The 18051-nt window shown below is 43.3% G+C and overlaps 1 protein-coding gene across 2 annotated transcripts in view; it reads left to right on the top strand.

Annotated features, from left to right (window-relative positions):
* enc1 (ectodermal-neural cortex 1) overlaps positions 1–17044 on the top strand; it is a 17940-nt gene extending 896 nt beyond the window's left edge. Inside the window, exons 2-4 of one of the 2 annotated variants that reach the window (XM_085990376.1) lie at positions 1401–1571; positions 6266–8073; positions 13945–17044. In XM_085990376.1, the coding sequence (XP_085846502.1) occupies positions 1509–1571; positions 6266–8047 (1845 nt within the window). In that variant the 5' untranslated portion in view covers positions 1401–1508 and the 3' untranslated portion in view covers positions 8048–8073; positions 13945–17044. The remainder of the gene's footprint in view (positions 1–1400; positions 1572–6265; positions 8074–13944) is intronic. The other variant, XM_085990385.1, reaches the window with a different exon arrangement.
* The last annotated feature ends 1007 nt before the right edge of the window (positions 17045–18051 follow it).

Here is an 18051-nt window from a genome sequence, read left to right as displayed (position 1 = left end):
AGGGTGTGTCGGGCAGGGTGTGTGGGGTAACAGTGTGGGGCTGGGTGTGTGGGGTAACAGTGTGGGGCAGGGTGTGTCGGGCAGGGTGTGTGGGGTAACAGTGTGGGGCTGGGTGTGTGGGGTAACAGTGTGGGGCAGGGTGTGTGGGGTAACAGTGTGGGGCTGGGTGTGTGGGGTAACAGTGTGGGGCTGGGTGTGTGGGGTAACAGTGTCGGGCTGGGTGTGTGGGGTAACAGTGTGGGGCTGGGTGTGTGGGGTAACAGTGTCGGGCTGGGTGTGTGGGGTAACAGTGTGGGGCTGGGTGTGTGGGGTAACAGTGTGGGGCTGGGTGTGTGGGGTAACAGTGTGGGGCTGGGTGTGTGGGGTAACAGTGTGGGGCTGGGTGTGTGGGGTAACAGTGTGGGGCTGGGTGTGTGGGGTAACAGTGTGGGGCTGGGTGTGTGGGGCTGGGTGTGTGGGTAACAGTGTGGGGCTGGGTGTGTGGGGCTGGGTGTGTGGGTAACAGTGTGGGGCTGGGTGTGTGGGGTAACAGTGTGGGGCTGGGAGTGTGGGGTAACAGTGTGGGGCTGGGAGTGTGGGGCTGGGTGTGTGGGTAACAGTGTGGGGCTGGGAGTGTGGGGCTGGGTGTGTGGGTAACAGTGTGGGGCTGGGTGTGTGGGGCTGGGTGTGTGGGTAACAGTGTGGGGCTGGGTGTGTGGGGTAACAGTGTGGGGCTGGGAGTGTGGGGCTGGGTGTGTGGGTAACAGTGTGGGGCTGGGTGTGTGGGGTAACAGTGTGGGGCTGGGAGTGTGGGGCTGGGTGTGTGGGTAACAGTGTGGGGCTGGGAGTGTGGGGCTGGGTGTGTGGGTAACAGTGTGGGGCTGGGTGTGTGGGGCTGGGTGTGTGGGTAACAGTGTGGGGCTGGGTGTGTGGGGCTGGGTGTGTGGGTAACAGTGTGGGGCTGGGTGTGTGGGGTAACAGTGTGGGGCTGGGAGTGTGGGGCTGGGTGTGTGGGTAACAGTGTGGGGCTGGGTGTGTGGGGTAACAGTGTGGGGCTGGGTGTGTGGGGTAACAGTGTGGGGCTGGGTGTGTGGGTAACAGTGTGGGGCTGGGTGTGTGGGTAACAGTGTGGGACTGGGGTCACAGTGTGGGGCAGGGTGTGTGGGGCTGGGGTCACAGTGTGGGGCAGGGTGTGTGGAGCAGGGTGTGTGGGGCTGGGTGTGTGGGGCTGGGTGTGCAGTTGCCACCGTGTACTGGTTGGTTGCTGTGCAGACTGGCTGTGGCTAGGCGAGGCAGCAGCTACGAACTACCGTACAAGCTCCCTCTCCTTGGCAGTTTGCTGTGCAGGCTCTCTCTCTCTCTCTGCCTTTTAGGCTCCTTCTGTGACCCTATCTATGAGAGGCTGCCTATTTGCTCCCTAGACTTGCCTGTGCGCACCAGCGTGTTTGCCCTGACCGAGCAGCCGGCACTACTGTTACACGCTTGCTCTGTGCCATCTCCCATCGCAGAATCGAGGTACCGGCGAGCGGATGCACGCTTTAAAACTTAAACAAACTTGTTATTTGACCCTTTGTGAATCGACTAGTTTGCATGTAAGTAAAACTTGGGGGGGGGGCGGTGGCGGTGGCGGTGGCGGATGCTTAAATTGCATTTGAAATCACATTACTGAAATTCATTCATCAAACACTTGACTTTTGTTGCTGTAACATTTGGTACATCAGATTAACAGTAATTTACATTTTAATGCCAATTTCGGACTCGCGAGTCCCTTTTGTGTGTCCGAGTCCCGCTCTCTTTCTACGCGCTCGAAGGTACTGTGCATCACTCCAGCTCACAGTGGCCGAGCGGAAGGAAGCCTGAGAATAAGATCCAAGCGCCCCTGACCCGTACAAGCCGACCGTTTGGGAAACCGTTAGCGGTTAAACTAAACGCAAGAAGCCCCACTTTCTGCAGCAGCAGGTCTGTCACTTTCGAGCTGCCCAGGCAGAAAGACAGTGAGTGTAATTGAGGGATTTAAATGAACAATAGTACAGATGCTTGTGATACGATTACACGTTATCTTGTATCAGGGTTGCAGTTGATCTCTGTAATAAAATAAAATGTTGCAGTCCCCACTTCCATCCCCGGTAGGAATGTCAATGATTTTTGGGAGTATGATTGTAGTTACAATGATTTTATATTAATTTATTAGAACGATTTTAATCGGCCGCGGAATAAAGTCTCTGGCAGAGAGTGCAGACTGGAAATTGACCATTTTTTTTCAGGACCAGACTGTCAGATCTCTTGTTTATTTTGGCGGTGGGGGTGCCGATGCATTTTTTTGAAATTCAATTTTGGAAAAACCAAGTAACAATTATTGCAGCTTCCAAAAAAAGTGTAGGCAGCTTTTTTTCCCCAATAGAGACGCGAGGAATTCTTCTCAGCACTCGGTGGGGTTGAAATTCATACAATTCAATCAAAGCCGAAACCCGCCGCTTCACACGTGTAAGTTATCACTTCTTCTGGGTTTTTGTTTGGTGAGCAGCCAAGGTTGTGTTGCGTTTGAAGAATCACTCACTTCCGTAGAATGAAGAGAATGGCTCACGACTGACAATGTCCCAGGCATTTCTTCGGGTTGTGCCAAAGACTGCAAATTACAAGTGCACTGGTCTCTTACACATGAAGGCACCCAGTAAATCGCACGGGTGAGGGAGCCTGCTCAATGATTGCTTTGAGCTATACCTCCGAGTGCCCCAAGGTACAGTAACAGCGACGATTGTGGTTATTCAATTCAAAGTAAACGTTAGAGAAGGACAGCAGCCAGAAGGAAAGCGGCTTAACGTCACCGCTGTGTGTTTCGAGATGCACAGCAGTAGTGTGGTGCTCGGACAGGTAACTGGGGCTGCGAACCATCTGTACCTATTGCTGCTTTCCATTAGCCATTTAGTAAAACGTGGCTGTACATAATTTAAAGGGCCTGGGGCAGTAATCACTAAATTCCCTTTCAGGAATTTAAAGGGGTACTGTGGCAAAAACAGGAAGACAGATTATTATCTGAAGGGCAATAGATTGGGAAAAGGGGAAGTGCAACCAGACCTTGGTGTCCTTGTGCACCAGTCGCTGAAGCTAAGCATGCAGGTGCAGCAGGTGGTTAAGAAGGCAAATGGTATGTTGGTCTTCATAGCAGAGGATTGGAGTACAGAAACAAGGATGTCTTGCTGCAGTTGTACAGGGCCTTGGTGAGGCCACATCTTGAGTATTGTGTGCAGTTTTGGTCGCCTTATCTGAGGAAGGATGTTCTTGCCATGGAGAGAGTGCAGCGACGATTCACCAGACTGATACCTGGGATGGCAGGAATGACGTATGAGGAGAGATTGGGTCGATTAGGCTTATATTCGCTAGAGTTTAGAAGAATGAGAGGGGATCTCATTGAAACTTATAAAATTCTAACAGGACTAGACAGACTAGATGCAGGAAGGATGTTCCCGATGGTCGGGGAGTCCAGAACCAGGGGTCACAGTCTAAGGATAAGGGGTAGGCCATTTAGGACAGAAATGAGGAGGAATTTCTTCACCCAGAGAGTGGTGAACCTGTGGAATTCTCTACCACAGAAGGCAGTTGAGGCCAATTCATTAAATACATTTAAGAAGGAGTTGGATATATTTCTCAAGGCTAAAGGGATCAAGCGATATGGGGAGAAAGCAGGGACAGGGTACTGAGTTTGGATGATCAGCCATGATCTCATTAAATGGTGGAACAGGCTCGAGGGGCCGAATGGCCTACTCCTGCTCCTATCTTCTATGTTTCTATGTTTACTGTCTTCACATTAAAAAAGCCTGGGCAACAACAGTTTTTGTGGGGGAAAGGAGCCAGGTATAATTTTTTTTATCACACTGCAAGCGAGATAATGATGCCTTTCAATATAACTTACCTCATGGTGAAATGGGAAAAAATGACACTTTTCATGAAGACTAGTTAACTAATATAAACAGAGGACTGCCACTTTGTATATGTTATTACTTCCAATGATGATCAGCAAGTTAGAGCGTCAGGCATGACTTCAGTATCTATCAATGCGCAGTGTCACTATGCAAATAAGTTACCGGATATGGTAGCTGTAAATATGCTGCAAGATCGTGTATCACGCAGAACAACAATAGACGTGACACGAGCTCTCCCTCTAATGCAGAGTTACTGGTCCTAATTATCTTTAGATGTAAAAGGTGTCCTCAGAGTGGCGGCTCGCTTTAGCTTAGAGACATTGTGGAATATTGAATGAGCAATCCCAGAAAAACAGGTCGTCAAAGAACTAGCAAGGATGTTGCAAGAAGAGAATTCAACTGAAAAGTTAGTGTTAATTTTCTGCTAACTGCTTCAGCTATTTTTTATTAACAGTTAATTAGTTATATTCTGCAAACAGGCTAAGAGATAACATTTTAACCAGGAGTAATAGGACTGTAATAGGCACCTTGACTTGACAGAATTTGTGTTGTTTCTCCATTAGGTCATAGAGAGGGAAATATACTGATTATTTGATTTTATAAATAATTTGCATCTTATTGCACTAAATAATATAAAATAAAATATACTTGCCTCATTCTTTAATTGTACCATCTGCATCAATTTCTTTGTATTTGCTATTCTGCATTTTTTTTTAGAACAAAATGACTGTGACCTGACATATGTGTGCATGCTGTACATAGGTGTGATATAAAATAACTCAAATGGCTTGAATTCCATCTAATGGCACTGATGGTGATGAAGGCTTGAAATTATTACTAATATTCTAGTAATTGGCTGTGGCAAAAAGTGCTTTTATGTTGGCCCTAGTAATACACAGAACTGTTTTAACTTGCCACACTTTTTAATGTAAAAAAATCAGTTTAACTGTAGTATACAACCTATATAGAAACAAAACCTTAAAGTTGCTGTTGTGTTGGCAAATGCAGCAGTTATTTTACACACTGCAATATCACACATATAGTAATGAGATGAATGATTAGTTAATTTATTATTGGTGGCATTGATTGAGGGAAAAATGTTGGTCAGAATATCAGGGGAACTTCTCCAGATAGTGTCTTGGGATCTTTTATGTTCACCTGAACCACCAGACAAGGCCTTAGTCTATCCAACGGACAGCAGCTCCTTCGCACTGCACTGGATTGTCAGCTAATTTATATGTTCAGATGCTGGAGTAAGGCTTGAACCCACAGCTTCTGGCTCCGAAATGAGCTTCATACTAACCAAGCAAAGCTGACACTCGTATGTGAGTTAGTAACACTATTTACCTTGAGGAGAGGGGTTAAGATTTGGGGAGCATTGTATATGGGGCCAGTCTTTATGTACATCAATACAGTATGAATGTTAATTTCACTACTGTGTTTCCACTAGCTTAATCAGCACATTGGTATCAATACATTATAGGGATAACATGCCACTTTAATACACTACAGTGCTCAATACTCTGGTGCAAATACTGTCAATTAATCACCTCTAATTGCTCCCACTGGTACCACCAGTGACAGGCCTCTTCTCATCAATATTACACACTTTTGTTAATATGATTTCTTCAGATATAACCAAAGTCTGGAAGGGCACCATCTAGAATTGTTTTGCTGTGTGTACAGCTCAAGTGGACATAATACACAAATTACACATCCAATGCCATTTTTTATGTTGGAATCCTAGTGACAACTTTGAGCGCTATATAATTATAGCTTTAGCAGTGTAGCATTAGGTTGCAAACCAGAGATTCCAAGTGCCTTTCACCATTATTACAAGGATCCACCAGATGGAGCACTCCAGATGAGAGAAGGAAAACTGGCTGGACAGAGTTTTCCCTACGAAATGTACAAAAAGTGCAAAATGCAATCCCTAAGACATTAATAAAACCATGGAATGTAATAAAATAAAACTGGACGTATTCATTCACCATAAACCAATGGTCCTGATTATTGGGAATAACAGTCCCTATGAATATTAAAGCTAGGCCTCTGGTTTTTGGTTTCCACAGTAAAACTAAGAATTGTGGAATGCAATCTTCCACAACACTGGCTATCCAAAATCCCAAATAATTGAATTGGAATTTGACTTATTCAGTTACCGGAAAGCAGTTCCCTGCCTTTGGACTGTAATAGGGAGGGTGGTATTTGGTGGTAGTTTTGGGAGACCTAGAATTAATGTTTCTAAAAGTTCAGTTTGCATAATATACTTTTCTATTTGTGTCTGTTTGAACAAAAATTAACTCATGGGACTTTGAATTAAAGAAAAAATGAATGAACTTGATTTCCAAATTTTTTTTCCGCAGTGTTTGATGAGAATGTCAGTCAGCATGCATGAGAATAGGAAATCCAGAGCCAGCAATGGCTCAATGAATATTTACCTCTTCCACAAAACTACATACGCTGACAGTGTCCTCACGCACCTGAATCTTCTACGACAGCAGAGACTCTTCACAGATGTCCTCCTCCATGCAGGAGAAAAGACCTTTCCTTGCCACAGGGCTGTGCTGGCTGCCTGTAGTCGATATTTTGAAGCTATGTTCAGTGGAGGATTACGCGAGAGCAAAGACAATGAAGTAAACTTTCATAATTCCATACACCCGGAAGTTCTGGAGCTCCTCTTAGACTATGCTTACTCATCTCGTGTCCTCATTAATGAAGAAAATGCAGAGTCACTTCTGGAGGCTGGGGATATGCTGCAGTTCCAGGACATCCGGGATGCTTGTGCAGAATTCCTAGAGAAAAATCTACATCCAACCAATTGTCTTGGAATGCTGCTGCTCTCTGATGCCCATCATTGCACTAAGCTTTATGAGCTCTCCTGGAGAATGTGTCTCAGCAACTTCCCAACTATCAGCAAGAGTGAAGATTTTCTGCAACTGCCAAAGGACACACTGGTGCAGCTTCTCTCTAGTGAAGAGCTGGAGACAGAGGATGAGAAGCTTGTGTATGAGACTACCATAAAGTGGGTGAAGTATGATGTGAACAGCCGCCACTGTTGTTTGCCAGAGCTGTTACAAACAGTTCGATTGGCTCTCCTACCAGCTGTTTATTTAATGGAGAATGTGGCCATGGAAGAGCTTATAACCAGGCAGATGAAGAGTAAAGAGCTAATAGAAGAAGCAATACACTGCAAATTAAAAATTTTACAAAACGATGGAGTGGTGACAAGTCTTTGCGCCAGACCTCGTAAAACTGGCCACGCCTTGCTCCTGCTTGGAGGACAGACTTTCATGTGTGACAAAGTTTACCTAATAGACCATAAAGCAAAGGAGATCATCCCAAAAGCAGACATCCCCAGCCCACGCAAAGAATTTAGCGCATGTGCAATTGGCTGCAAAGTATATGTGACCGGAGGACGAGGGTCAGAAAATGGGGTCTCCAAAGATGTTTGGGTGTATGATACTCTTCACGAAGAATGGTCAAAATCTGCTCCAATGCTTGTTGCAAGATTTGGCCATGGATCTGCTGAGCTGAAGCATTCATTGTATGTGGTAGGCGGGCACACTGCAGCCACAGGACGACAGCCAGCATCACCCTCCGTTTCTCTAAAACAAGTTGAACAGTATGACCCAGTGACCAATAAGTGGACAATGGTAGCCCCTCTTCGGGAAGGTGTCAGCAATGCAGCTGTGGTCAGTGCTAAGCTAAGGTTGTTTGCCTTTGGTGGTACTAGCGTGAGTCATGATAAACTGCCTAAAGTACAGTGCTATGACCCATGTGAAAATAGGTGGACTGTGCCAGCTACCTGCCCTCAGCCTTGGAGGTACACAGCTGCAGCTGTGCTTGGGAACCAAATTTTTATCATGGGCGGGGATACTGAATTTTCTGCATGTTCTGCCTACAGATTTAACAGTGAGACCTATCAATGGACTAAAGTTGGGGATGTGACTGCAAAACGAATGAGCTGCCATGCCGTAGCCTCTGGAAATAAACTCTATGTAGTTGGAGGCTATTTTGGCACTCAGAGATGCAAAACACTGGACTGCTATGATCCCACTTTAGACACCTGGAATAGCATCACTACAGTACCTTATTCATTAATTCCCACGGCATTCGTTAGTACATGGAAGCACCTTCCTGCATAGAAGTACAAGCCTTCAATATTTCACAAGTAAGCAGTTCTTAAATTCATGGACAAGTGTTGAATTAATGCAGTAAGCCAACACACTTGAAAATGATTGAAAAAAGGTTTAAAATGATATGTGCTACAATGGGAGACCTACCTATTCCCCTTTTTCACATTAAAGCTATAATGCCAAGGGAGACATGAACCCCAGTGCCCAAGAAAGTCCTGTGGGAGAATTAATGGTAATGGGAAGTCAATAGCACATCCTCAATATGTCAAATGTGGGAAGCAGCACCTTTCATGGTGAAATGGGATCTCTTGTGTTTCCTAAGAAACATAGGGATAGATTTTCATTTTCAAAGTGTGGGAAGTTATGTGGCAGATTGCATGTCCTATATGTAACCTGCCTGATTTCCATTACATTGAAGTTAAAATCCGGCAGGTTCTGTAAAAAACGTATGATTCGCCTGGCCAGATTACCGCCTAGGCGATGAAGATGAAAATCTAACCTGTAGAATCATAGAAATTATAGCAAAGGAGGCCAGTTAGCTAATTCACCTTGGCTTGCGGCTAGCTCTATAACTGGAGCTATCTAATCCTATTTTCCTGCCTGTTTCCTGTAACCCTAGTCTGATAACTTGGGTGTTTTCCAAACAGAATGACTGTATTGTAGTTTATGACCTAGTTTGTGGCAATTTATAAATAGTATTAAGTGAGGCTATGTCATAGAGTCATAGAGTTTTACAGCACAGAAAGAGGCCCTTCGGCCCATCGTGTCTGCGCCGCCCATCCATCCCTGTCCAGTCTAATCCCATTTTCCAGCATTTGGTCCATAGCCTTGTATGCAATGGCATTTCAAGTGCTCATCCAAATGCTTCTTGAATGTTGTGAGGGTTTCTGCCTCCACCACCCTTTCAGGCATTGAGTTCCACATTCCAACCACCCTCTGGGTGAAAAAGTTCCTCCTCAAATCCCCTCTAAATCTCCTGCCCCTTACCCTGAATCTATGCCCCCTTGTTATTGACCCCCCCACTAAGGGGAAAAGTTCCTCTTTATCTATGTGGCATGGTGCATTGGAACTCCAGTATGCTGTGCTCCTCATCACCATGTAGTTTGTGGACATTGGGTGGGGACTGGATTGGACACTGCTTGCCCTCTGGTACCTCATAGAGTTGCCATTCTTCATGTATGAGGCGAGACAGTGTCAGTAAGCTATTTGGCCACAGAAGGGGAGCATTAAACCTAAGCCCAATTCTGTCCGCACCTGATGTTGTGCTTGCACACTTTCAGCAGGGATGACTGGATAGTGATTGAGAGCATGTTTGGAAACCCACACACAATCACATTATCATACTGGAATAGCTGCACCACTTGTGGAAAATATTTCTCATATAAAAAAAATAACAAAAAATGCATTGAAGAAACCAGGCAGTGTCAAACACTTGTAACTACAACCTGTGCAAAGAGCAGTATTACAGAAGCATAAAGGATGATTTTAACCCTGCTTGCCTGGTGGAAAATGGGTGGGCGGGCAAGTGAAATTGCACGTGAGACTCGCCCACCGTCATCCCCCACCGATCCCGCTGGCTACAAATCTAACCTGCATTTCTGAGCAGGTGAGAAGGACGTCCACCTGAGCCCGTTGGGGCCTTTCTTTAAATATGCAGATCAGGCTCCAATAATGTCATCAGGGCCCGACTGCTATTTTAGCCAGAGGCCTGCGTGGTGAAGCCTTTTAGCTCTCCTGCCTTCCAACCTAGCGAGAAGAGCAGTGGGGGCCAGAAGAGGCCAAAAAAGGTAAGTCATTTTCATTTTTTTGACTTTCCTATTGGGGCCAGAGGAGCAGGAGTGTTTAGATCTTTCCTGCCCCATAGCTTCCCACTCCCACCCCCCCAATAGCGAGGCCCTCTAGAAACCATCTCCCCGTGACTTACCTGAATGCCACGGGCTCTTCCTTCGGTCCTCGGCTGTGGCTTCCTGCTGTCCGACATTCCACTCCCACCCACCAGTCAGTTGCCAATTCCCACCTGCAATGCAGATGATGCCTAGGAGTTACAATCTCCTGGGCCTCATGCTGCTGAGGTTGGGATGGTTTGCTGCTCGCCTTGGCCCCTGCCCGCCCAACTCCCGCGCGAAGTTAACATCGGGGCTATAGTGTTTTTGAAGCTGGAACTGTCAGTCGTTCATTTTTGGAACTGTTTAATACTAATTTGTGCAGAGACATTGATTATTCAGCGTCTAACTGATGAGTCTTTGTGTTCGAATACAAGGATTTCCAATTTGCAAATGCTATCACAGGAGCAATGTTGTTTGATAATAACATAAACTGATGCATTTGTGCTAGAGATGGCATCACTGTAAGTTTAAGTAATCCTAAGAAAACAAGCTAGAGTACCTATATTATACAGTATAAACAAATGCTTTAAGTTAATCTTAGAACCAGTCATTCTACAGTGATTTATTTAGTCTCTGCATAATGTCCTGTCATAAGCTAGCAGCCAGTGAGTTATGAAGAGAAACAAGGATGAAGCAATAAAAAGCATAAGATTTCCTGCATTAAATTGGCAGGATCCTTTTTATTGGCATGTGTAGGCAGTGTCCTAGAAGGTTAATGTGATATTAATCCCCCATTCCTGATGTTATGACCCAATCCTTTCTAGAAACGCCATGTTGACAGGTTTTTAATGACAGGCTGAGGCAGAGCGGATCAGTAACACACTCATTTTGAAGTCAAATTAACTGCCTATTGTCCTTGGTGCTAGAAGGGAGTGGGAGGGGGTGGAGGAGAAAATTGCTAATGGAGATTTGCACAACAGCAACTAAAAGCTGATGGAAATCACAGTTGGCTTCTCGCTTTCACTTGCGTGACCCTCACAGGACAAGTGGCCTCCATTCAGCCACCTACTTTCGTAAAACATTAGGGATCCCCCTGGTTACAGTTCAGGGTTGGAACAGCAAACATTTTGAAACAAAACTGTATTTGTAATGTAATACTGAGTTCTAATGGAGCAAAACTATTTTATCTCGTAGTTCAAACCGGAATGTTCCCTGTAATCAGCACAATGCTCTTTTGATACTTTTGTGTGTGATCTGGTCTTTTCTAAGCATGTTATTTTTCCTTTATTTTTGATAGCTTAGAGAAAAATATAGTTTTAGTTTTGAAGTTGTTGTTATGGTTCTTTTCCTCTTTAAAAAAAAAACGAATTAAATTGATTAATTTTAAACCACATATGACAGGTGGGCTGGGATTGTCATGGGCCTTAAAGGCTTGTGCAGTCTTTAGTTATAATCGTTTCCCCTATCATTGGCTTACCTTTCTTGTTTAAACACTTTCATTTCAGGCTGTAGTAGCTGATTGTAAGAGTTTTCCATGCATTTTAATTTATTCTTGCTTTAGAAGTTCATTTGCTATACAACTTCCTATTTTAATAGAAAAGTGCTGTAAATATTTCACAGTCACGGTGATTTTTTTTGTTTTTTTCAATCAGTATTTTAATTTAATAGTGTATGTTTGCAAACATTATCATAAATGGTTTAATATTGTATCTTATTCATATGGTATATTTCCAGCCTACTAAAATAACAAATGCTTACCTTAGTCTAATTGAAGATGTTCAGAAATATTCAGCCAACGCAGCTTTGTTCATAGTTCTGAACTGAGTAGATGATGTGGGGGGGAATCCCTTGCTAATTGAGATTCGTTAACGTCCATCCTTTGACTCTAGTAGCCAACATTTGCCAATGAGAACAAATCATGTTTATTGCCAGTGTGAGGGACCGAGCTAATGGCTGAACCCAACCAGAGTGGATATTTGTGAGGAGAGGCCGAATAATTACAGGCCAGTTAGCCTAACCTCGGTGGTGGGAAAATTATTGGAAAGAATTCTGAAGGGCAGGATAAATCTTCATTTAGAAAGACACGGATTAATCAAGGATAGTCAGCATGGATTTGTTAAGGGAAGGTCATGTCTGACAAACTTGATTGAATTTTTTGAGGAGGTAACAAGGAGGGTAGATGAGGGTAGTGTATTTGATGTAGTGTATATGGACTTTACCAAGGCTTTTGATAAGGTTCCACATGGTAGACTGGTCACGAAGTTAAAAGCCCATGGGATCCAGGGCAAAGTGTCAAGTTGGATTCAAAACTGGCTCGGAGACAGGAAGCAGAGGGTAATGGTTGATGGGTGTTTTTGTGACTGGAAGGCTGTTTCCAGTGGGGTTCTGCAGGGCTCAGTACTTGGTCCCTTGCTTTTTGTGGTATATATCAACAATCGAGACTTGAATATAGGGGGCATGATTAAGAAGTTTGCAGATGATACTAAAAATCGACTGTGTGGTTGATACTGAAGAAGGAAGCTGTAGACTGCAGGAAGATATCAATAAATTGGTCAAGTGGGCAGAACAGTGGCAAATGGAATTCAATCCGGAGAAGTGTGAGGTAATGTATTTGGGGAGGGCCAACAAGGAAAGGGAATACACATTAAATGATAGGACACTGAGTAGTGTAGAGGAACAAAGGGACCTTGGAGTGCATGTCCACAGATCCCTGAAGGTAGCAGGCCAAGTAGATAAGGTGGTTAAGAAGGCATATGGAAGGCTTGCCTTTATTAGTCGTGGCATAGAATACAAGAGCAGGGGGGGGTTATGCTTCAACTGTATAAAACACTAGTTAGGCCTCAGCTAGAGTACAGTGTGCAGTTCTGGTCACCACATTACAGAAAAGCTGTGATTGCACTAGAGAGGGTACAGAGGAGATTTACAAGGATGTTGCCAGGAGTAGAGAATCTAAGCTATGAGGAAAGACTGGATAGGCTGGGTCTGTTTTCCTTGGAACAGAGGAGGCTGAGGGGAGACCTTATTGAGGTGTATAAAATTATGAGGGGCATAGATAAAGTGGATAGAAAGGACCTATTTCCCTTAGCAGAGGGGTCAAAAACCAGGGGGCACAGATTTAAAGTAATTGGTGGAAGGTTTAGAGGGGATTTGAGGGGAAATTTCTTCACCCAGAGGGTTGTGGGGGTCTGGAACTCACTGCCTGAAAGGGTGGTAGAGGCAGGAATCCTAACCACATTTAAAAAGTACTTGGATGTGCACTTGGGGATGCTCTAACCTGCAGGGCTATGGACCAAGAACTGGGAAGTGGGATTAGGCTGGATAGCTCTATATTTGCCAGCGCGGACACGATGGACCGAAATGGCCTCTTTCTGTGCTGTAACTTTCTATGATTCTATGAGAATCTTTGCGGCCATATGTGTGTCTTATTTCCATTGATCCAACAGAATGTAAACTTGATGCACTCGGAAATGTTTTTCTACAACAAAGGTGGACTTATTTCATTTATTGCTCATGCTATCTGCCTTTATAAGATTTCTTGTAGACCATGCAAAATTATGCCTTCAGGAAACATGAATAAGCTACCAGTAATGCGCAATAAATTATTTAATTTTTTTAAAGCCTAGACCATTAACTCAATGCGACCTCACAGTTTCTCAATAAAGCTTGCCTAGAACATGAATTCACCATTATTCAGTTTGTTCAAAGTTTTACAACCCAATGTGCAGCAATGATGCTGGAGCCATGAAGATTGTGTTTTGGTGGCAAGCTTGCACTTGCGACAGAAAAGCACTGAAATGGAACACTGCTCCAGACGTTACAATGCAGTGATCCTGGGCCGTGATCTGACCTTACAGAGCAGCATAAACAATATGAGCCTGTTCACATCTAACACAAAAAAACACAATATAAATTGAGAATGAATATGGTGAAGAATAAAGGATTTAGTGTAGCAAAATTACAGCCATTACTCTGGCACTGGTTCGCTTGGCTATGAAACTGTTACTTTGTTGGAATGGATGAACTGTTGCAGTCAAATGGGAACAGTATTGGTAACATGACCCTATTTCTCTTTTTGAACAGACTCCAGGACTCCCGATGTGAAGATTTTGTCTACTGTGAAGAAACACAACTTAAATGAAGAAATTTGCCTGTCTGAGCTAAAACGACTTGGCTTCGGCAACCGGCGCCTAATACTGACATGAAGAAAACATTTTGTTTCCATATACTATATTGTGATTATGAAGCAATTTCTGGACAATGGTTGCCAACGGTGATAATAGTGAACTCATGATAATATTAATCTGCTCCTCCAAATAATAAGACTTGTCACCATGCTGCCACGCTGTTCTCAGTTTTCATTGACTCCCAACATTTGTGTGTGAAATTTTAAATGTCTGCTGTCACCTCGTAGCGTGACATTTGAAATGCCGGCACCAGCTGTGAGGAAGTGGGCAGATTGTGAAGAGTGTGGATGTTGGGCTGAGCACCGATACAGCTGTGCCTCCTCAACTCTTCACTAATGGGGCTGGGGCTCTGGACATTGTTGCTGGCAGTGCCTGGGGCAGCAATTACCCTGCTTTGGGAGCCCATGCTGTCAGGCAGGCAAAACCCTTCAGGCTGTGGAGAGGGGAGTCAGCTGCAAAAATACAACTGAATCATTAAAGGTCAATTTTATTAAAAGAGAGAGGAGAAAAACAATGTCCCGGGGGTCAGAGATACTGCTTTTATATGAACTGTTATTTATGTTTGTCTTTTTTCCAATATGGTAGGATATTTATTGTTCAATGATGTTACTTGCACATTGAAATGACAAGTATTCATAAATGTGTATGTTGTGTTAAAGAGAGTCTGTGTGTTGAGAATTATTTGCACACTTGTTTAGCGGGGGGGGGGGGTGGTGGCAGGTGCTGGGGAGAGCAGCTCACATGCTTGAATACCATATCCATTCTTTTGTCACATTAAGCTGGAAAGTGCAAAGCTGCAGTGAAGGGAAGAGGAAATTTGTAATCGGAAATGGGAAGGGTACAGAAGCCAGTTCTTAAATTACACAGACACTGGAAGAAGGCAGCGAGGTCATTTTCTCAGGCCTGTAGCTCACCAGGTTGCATGTTGTATTTTCTAGCACATGCCCATATAGCACTAAGCTTCCCAGCACTTCCAGTGCTCTGATGTAAACACTGTTTAGTGCATGCTAATTAATCTCTGAGCGTGTACTTTTCTACTCGTGTGTAGCCGGCTAGTCAGCTCAGCCCAGCCCAGGTCATTTCTTCACACGGTCCCTTATTGCACACAATTATCTTGAATCAGTAAGAGTGAAAATGATCACAGCTGCAAACAGTTTTTATTATGATCCAAGGGTCAACCTTTCCTGGTATGTACACAATAGTTGAGAGAGAGGAGCAAGATTTAGGTTGGAAAATTCAAATTTTGTAGATATTAGGTAAGAACTTCTGATTGGCACAGTTTACTTATGAAGGATATACACGCTGTACTACATTCCTGCATGCACTACATCTAGGCAGATGCTAATCCATTTAAAATAAACAGGTCAACACCTGCCTAAAAATAGAGCACAGCAGAACGCAGTATGAGCATGTTAACTCTTTGTATGTGAACTTCACCAATCAGAACTTCTACCCCTTTTTTTAAAGCACCATTCTTTTTCAGCAATTTGTGTTAAAATATCAGGTCAGTATCTGAAAGTCAGATCAAAGCATTCAGTGACATCTTTGTTACATTTTAAGTGGTGCTATCTAATTGATTACTACAGTACTGTTTGAGTAACATTTTTTGAAGAACATTATTGTGATGAAATAGTTATAGAATTGGTCAGCACACATGAACACTGAAATTCTAAAACTTAATACATGCATTGCTACATAATCTGGCTCTAAAATGGAGTTTCATTGATTCACTATCTTGGCCCTGTACTCTGCAAATAAATTGAACGTAATTGAGTGTTCCCATCAGTTGGTAAATGCACTGCCAATTTTCGAACTGAGCCGTACAAACCAAAAAGATTTTAGATTAGATTTCTGGTCTGTATGAAGTTAGTTTATGTTGTGGGGGTGGGGGGGTAATGGTATGGGTGCTAAAATAAGTTTAAAAATAGCCTTCAACTATTTTGGGCTAGGGAGTGGACAATCACCCAAGACTCCAGCTAGTGATCATTAAGCAGTGATTCCCGCTAGAATGTTTTAGTGTGGTCATTGGATGATGACAAGCATATGCTCAGTTGTGATGCACTGCATAGTTGAAGTTCACATATGAAGAATAGTCATTTTTGGCCAGTGACTAGGGGTGATCACAGAACGTATACCAACATGAGTCATGGCTTTTCGGAGAGGACTGGAGAAAATTGGATTGGGGGGGCGGGGGGAGGGGAGCAATAAAATGAATATAATTATTAAGTAATGGAGTAATGTAGGTCTTTTGCTTGTGAAGTGAAGTGATAATATAGTAGTGTCTAGTGTTTAGGTGTACATTATTAGTATAAAAATCTGGATATTTTCAAACTATTTCCCTATAAACCATAAGTCAATTAAAAATATGCAAAAACAACATTGTTTAAAGTCTGACTAATGATGCAGTTGGAAGAAATATGTTATGCATCTTTTCAACCACTGAGGCGGGAATATCAGCCATTTTTAGTAACATTTCTTGAAGACTATAGGCTCTTGAATAATAGCTAAGAGAAGGCAACTGAAAGCAGGGTGGGCCTCAGGCCCGGCAGGGAACTTTCTGGGCTCCCGCTTTTTGAATTGATGTGGAAATTTTGCTTGCTGTTTGACTATTGCAGATCTGCAAAAACACCGCACAGTTTGAACAGAATGCAATTCACAGCAGAGTGCACACACAAAGTTGGCGTAAGACGAGGAGGTTCTTCCTATTTTGTCCACTCATCACCATAGCAACACATAACAAAGCATACTCTTCTATTTCCAATGAAATTGTATAAAGGCCTTTTCAGGAGCGCTGACACCTGTCTGAATGCAAGTGATTAGAGATGAATAATGTCTGTACCAACAAAAGTAGATGTGTGCGTACAAAAATATGTCAGTGCAAGATTTACTGTAAGCATTTCCCTTTTTTTAACCGCTGGAATGTAACATTTTTGTAAAAGTAAATTTTTTTCATAATGTGAAATCAAAGACATTAAATTGTGCAGCCATTTCTTTCAGATGGTCTGAATTGTGTTATTTAGTCAATGCCGTGGTTCATAGTGACTTACTTGGAAGGGAAGATATTGTTGCAGACAATTATTTGGTCCTTTCATCTCTGTTCTTGTTTCTTTTTTTAACTGCTTTGCTTAAAATAACCAGTTATTTTCTAGCTTTGAGGATTTGGAATGTAAAAGGTATTGCGATTGTGTTATGTAATTCAAAATCTCTGCCAATCTTCCCTACACTACTGGTGCCAAGTAAGAACTGTTGATGCTACAGAACCAAAGATGGACAAAGTTTCCTTTACTCTGTTGTTACCTTAGCAACCAAAATCTATCTCTGGAGTGATGGTAATCAGTGGGGGAGGGGAGGTAGCTTTGCTTTCAGGGAAGGGCTCTGTATTTTATAGATAAATAGCTTTAAAATATTTTTATGCCAATTTTCTCATTCTCGCCTAAAGGTGTTGCTATTGACTCTTGCTGGGCATGCTCCATAGATCAAGGGTTCGCAACCTTTTTGCTTCTGAGACCCCTCCCCTCGCTCCCGCGTTATAAAAATTCCTCTGCTCCCCCCCCTGTAAAACAACACAAGTATTTTTCTGTATGAAAACTAGTTAACAATTATTAATAGCTCTATTACACCTTACGTAAAGAAGAATTTATTAGGTCCTAAATTTGCATTAGCAAAATACTGCGGATGCTGGAAATATGAAGTAAAAACAGAAAATGCTGGAAATACTCAGCAGGTCAGGCAGCATCTGTGGAGAGAGAAACAGGGTTAACGTTTCAGGTCTGACAAAAGGTCTGTTTCATATACTTAGAATCACAGATCTATTATTTCATAATTAAATTTACATTATGTGCTCATTTGCTGCTCCAACCCATCAACCATTTGCTTAACAGGAAATGAACCTGGAGTAACAAGCGTAGAGCTCACTACAGGCTCGTTTTCTGCACACTCGGTCGGGACTAATTGATATTGCATTAACTGCTTTAGTTGGGTATCTATTCCACATATCTACCAC

The sequence above is a fragment of the Somniosus microcephalus genome, chromosome 1 (assembly GCF_052327205.1).
Source record: "Somniosus microcephalus isolate GS21.2 chromosome 1, FLI_Smic_1.0, whole genome shotgun sequence".
NCBI classification, from domain to species: domain Eukaryota; kingdom Metazoa; phylum Chordata; class Chondrichthyes; order Squaliformes; family Somniosidae; genus Somniosus; species Somniosus microcephalus.
This window is presented reverse-complemented; position numbering and strand designations above follow the sequence as displayed.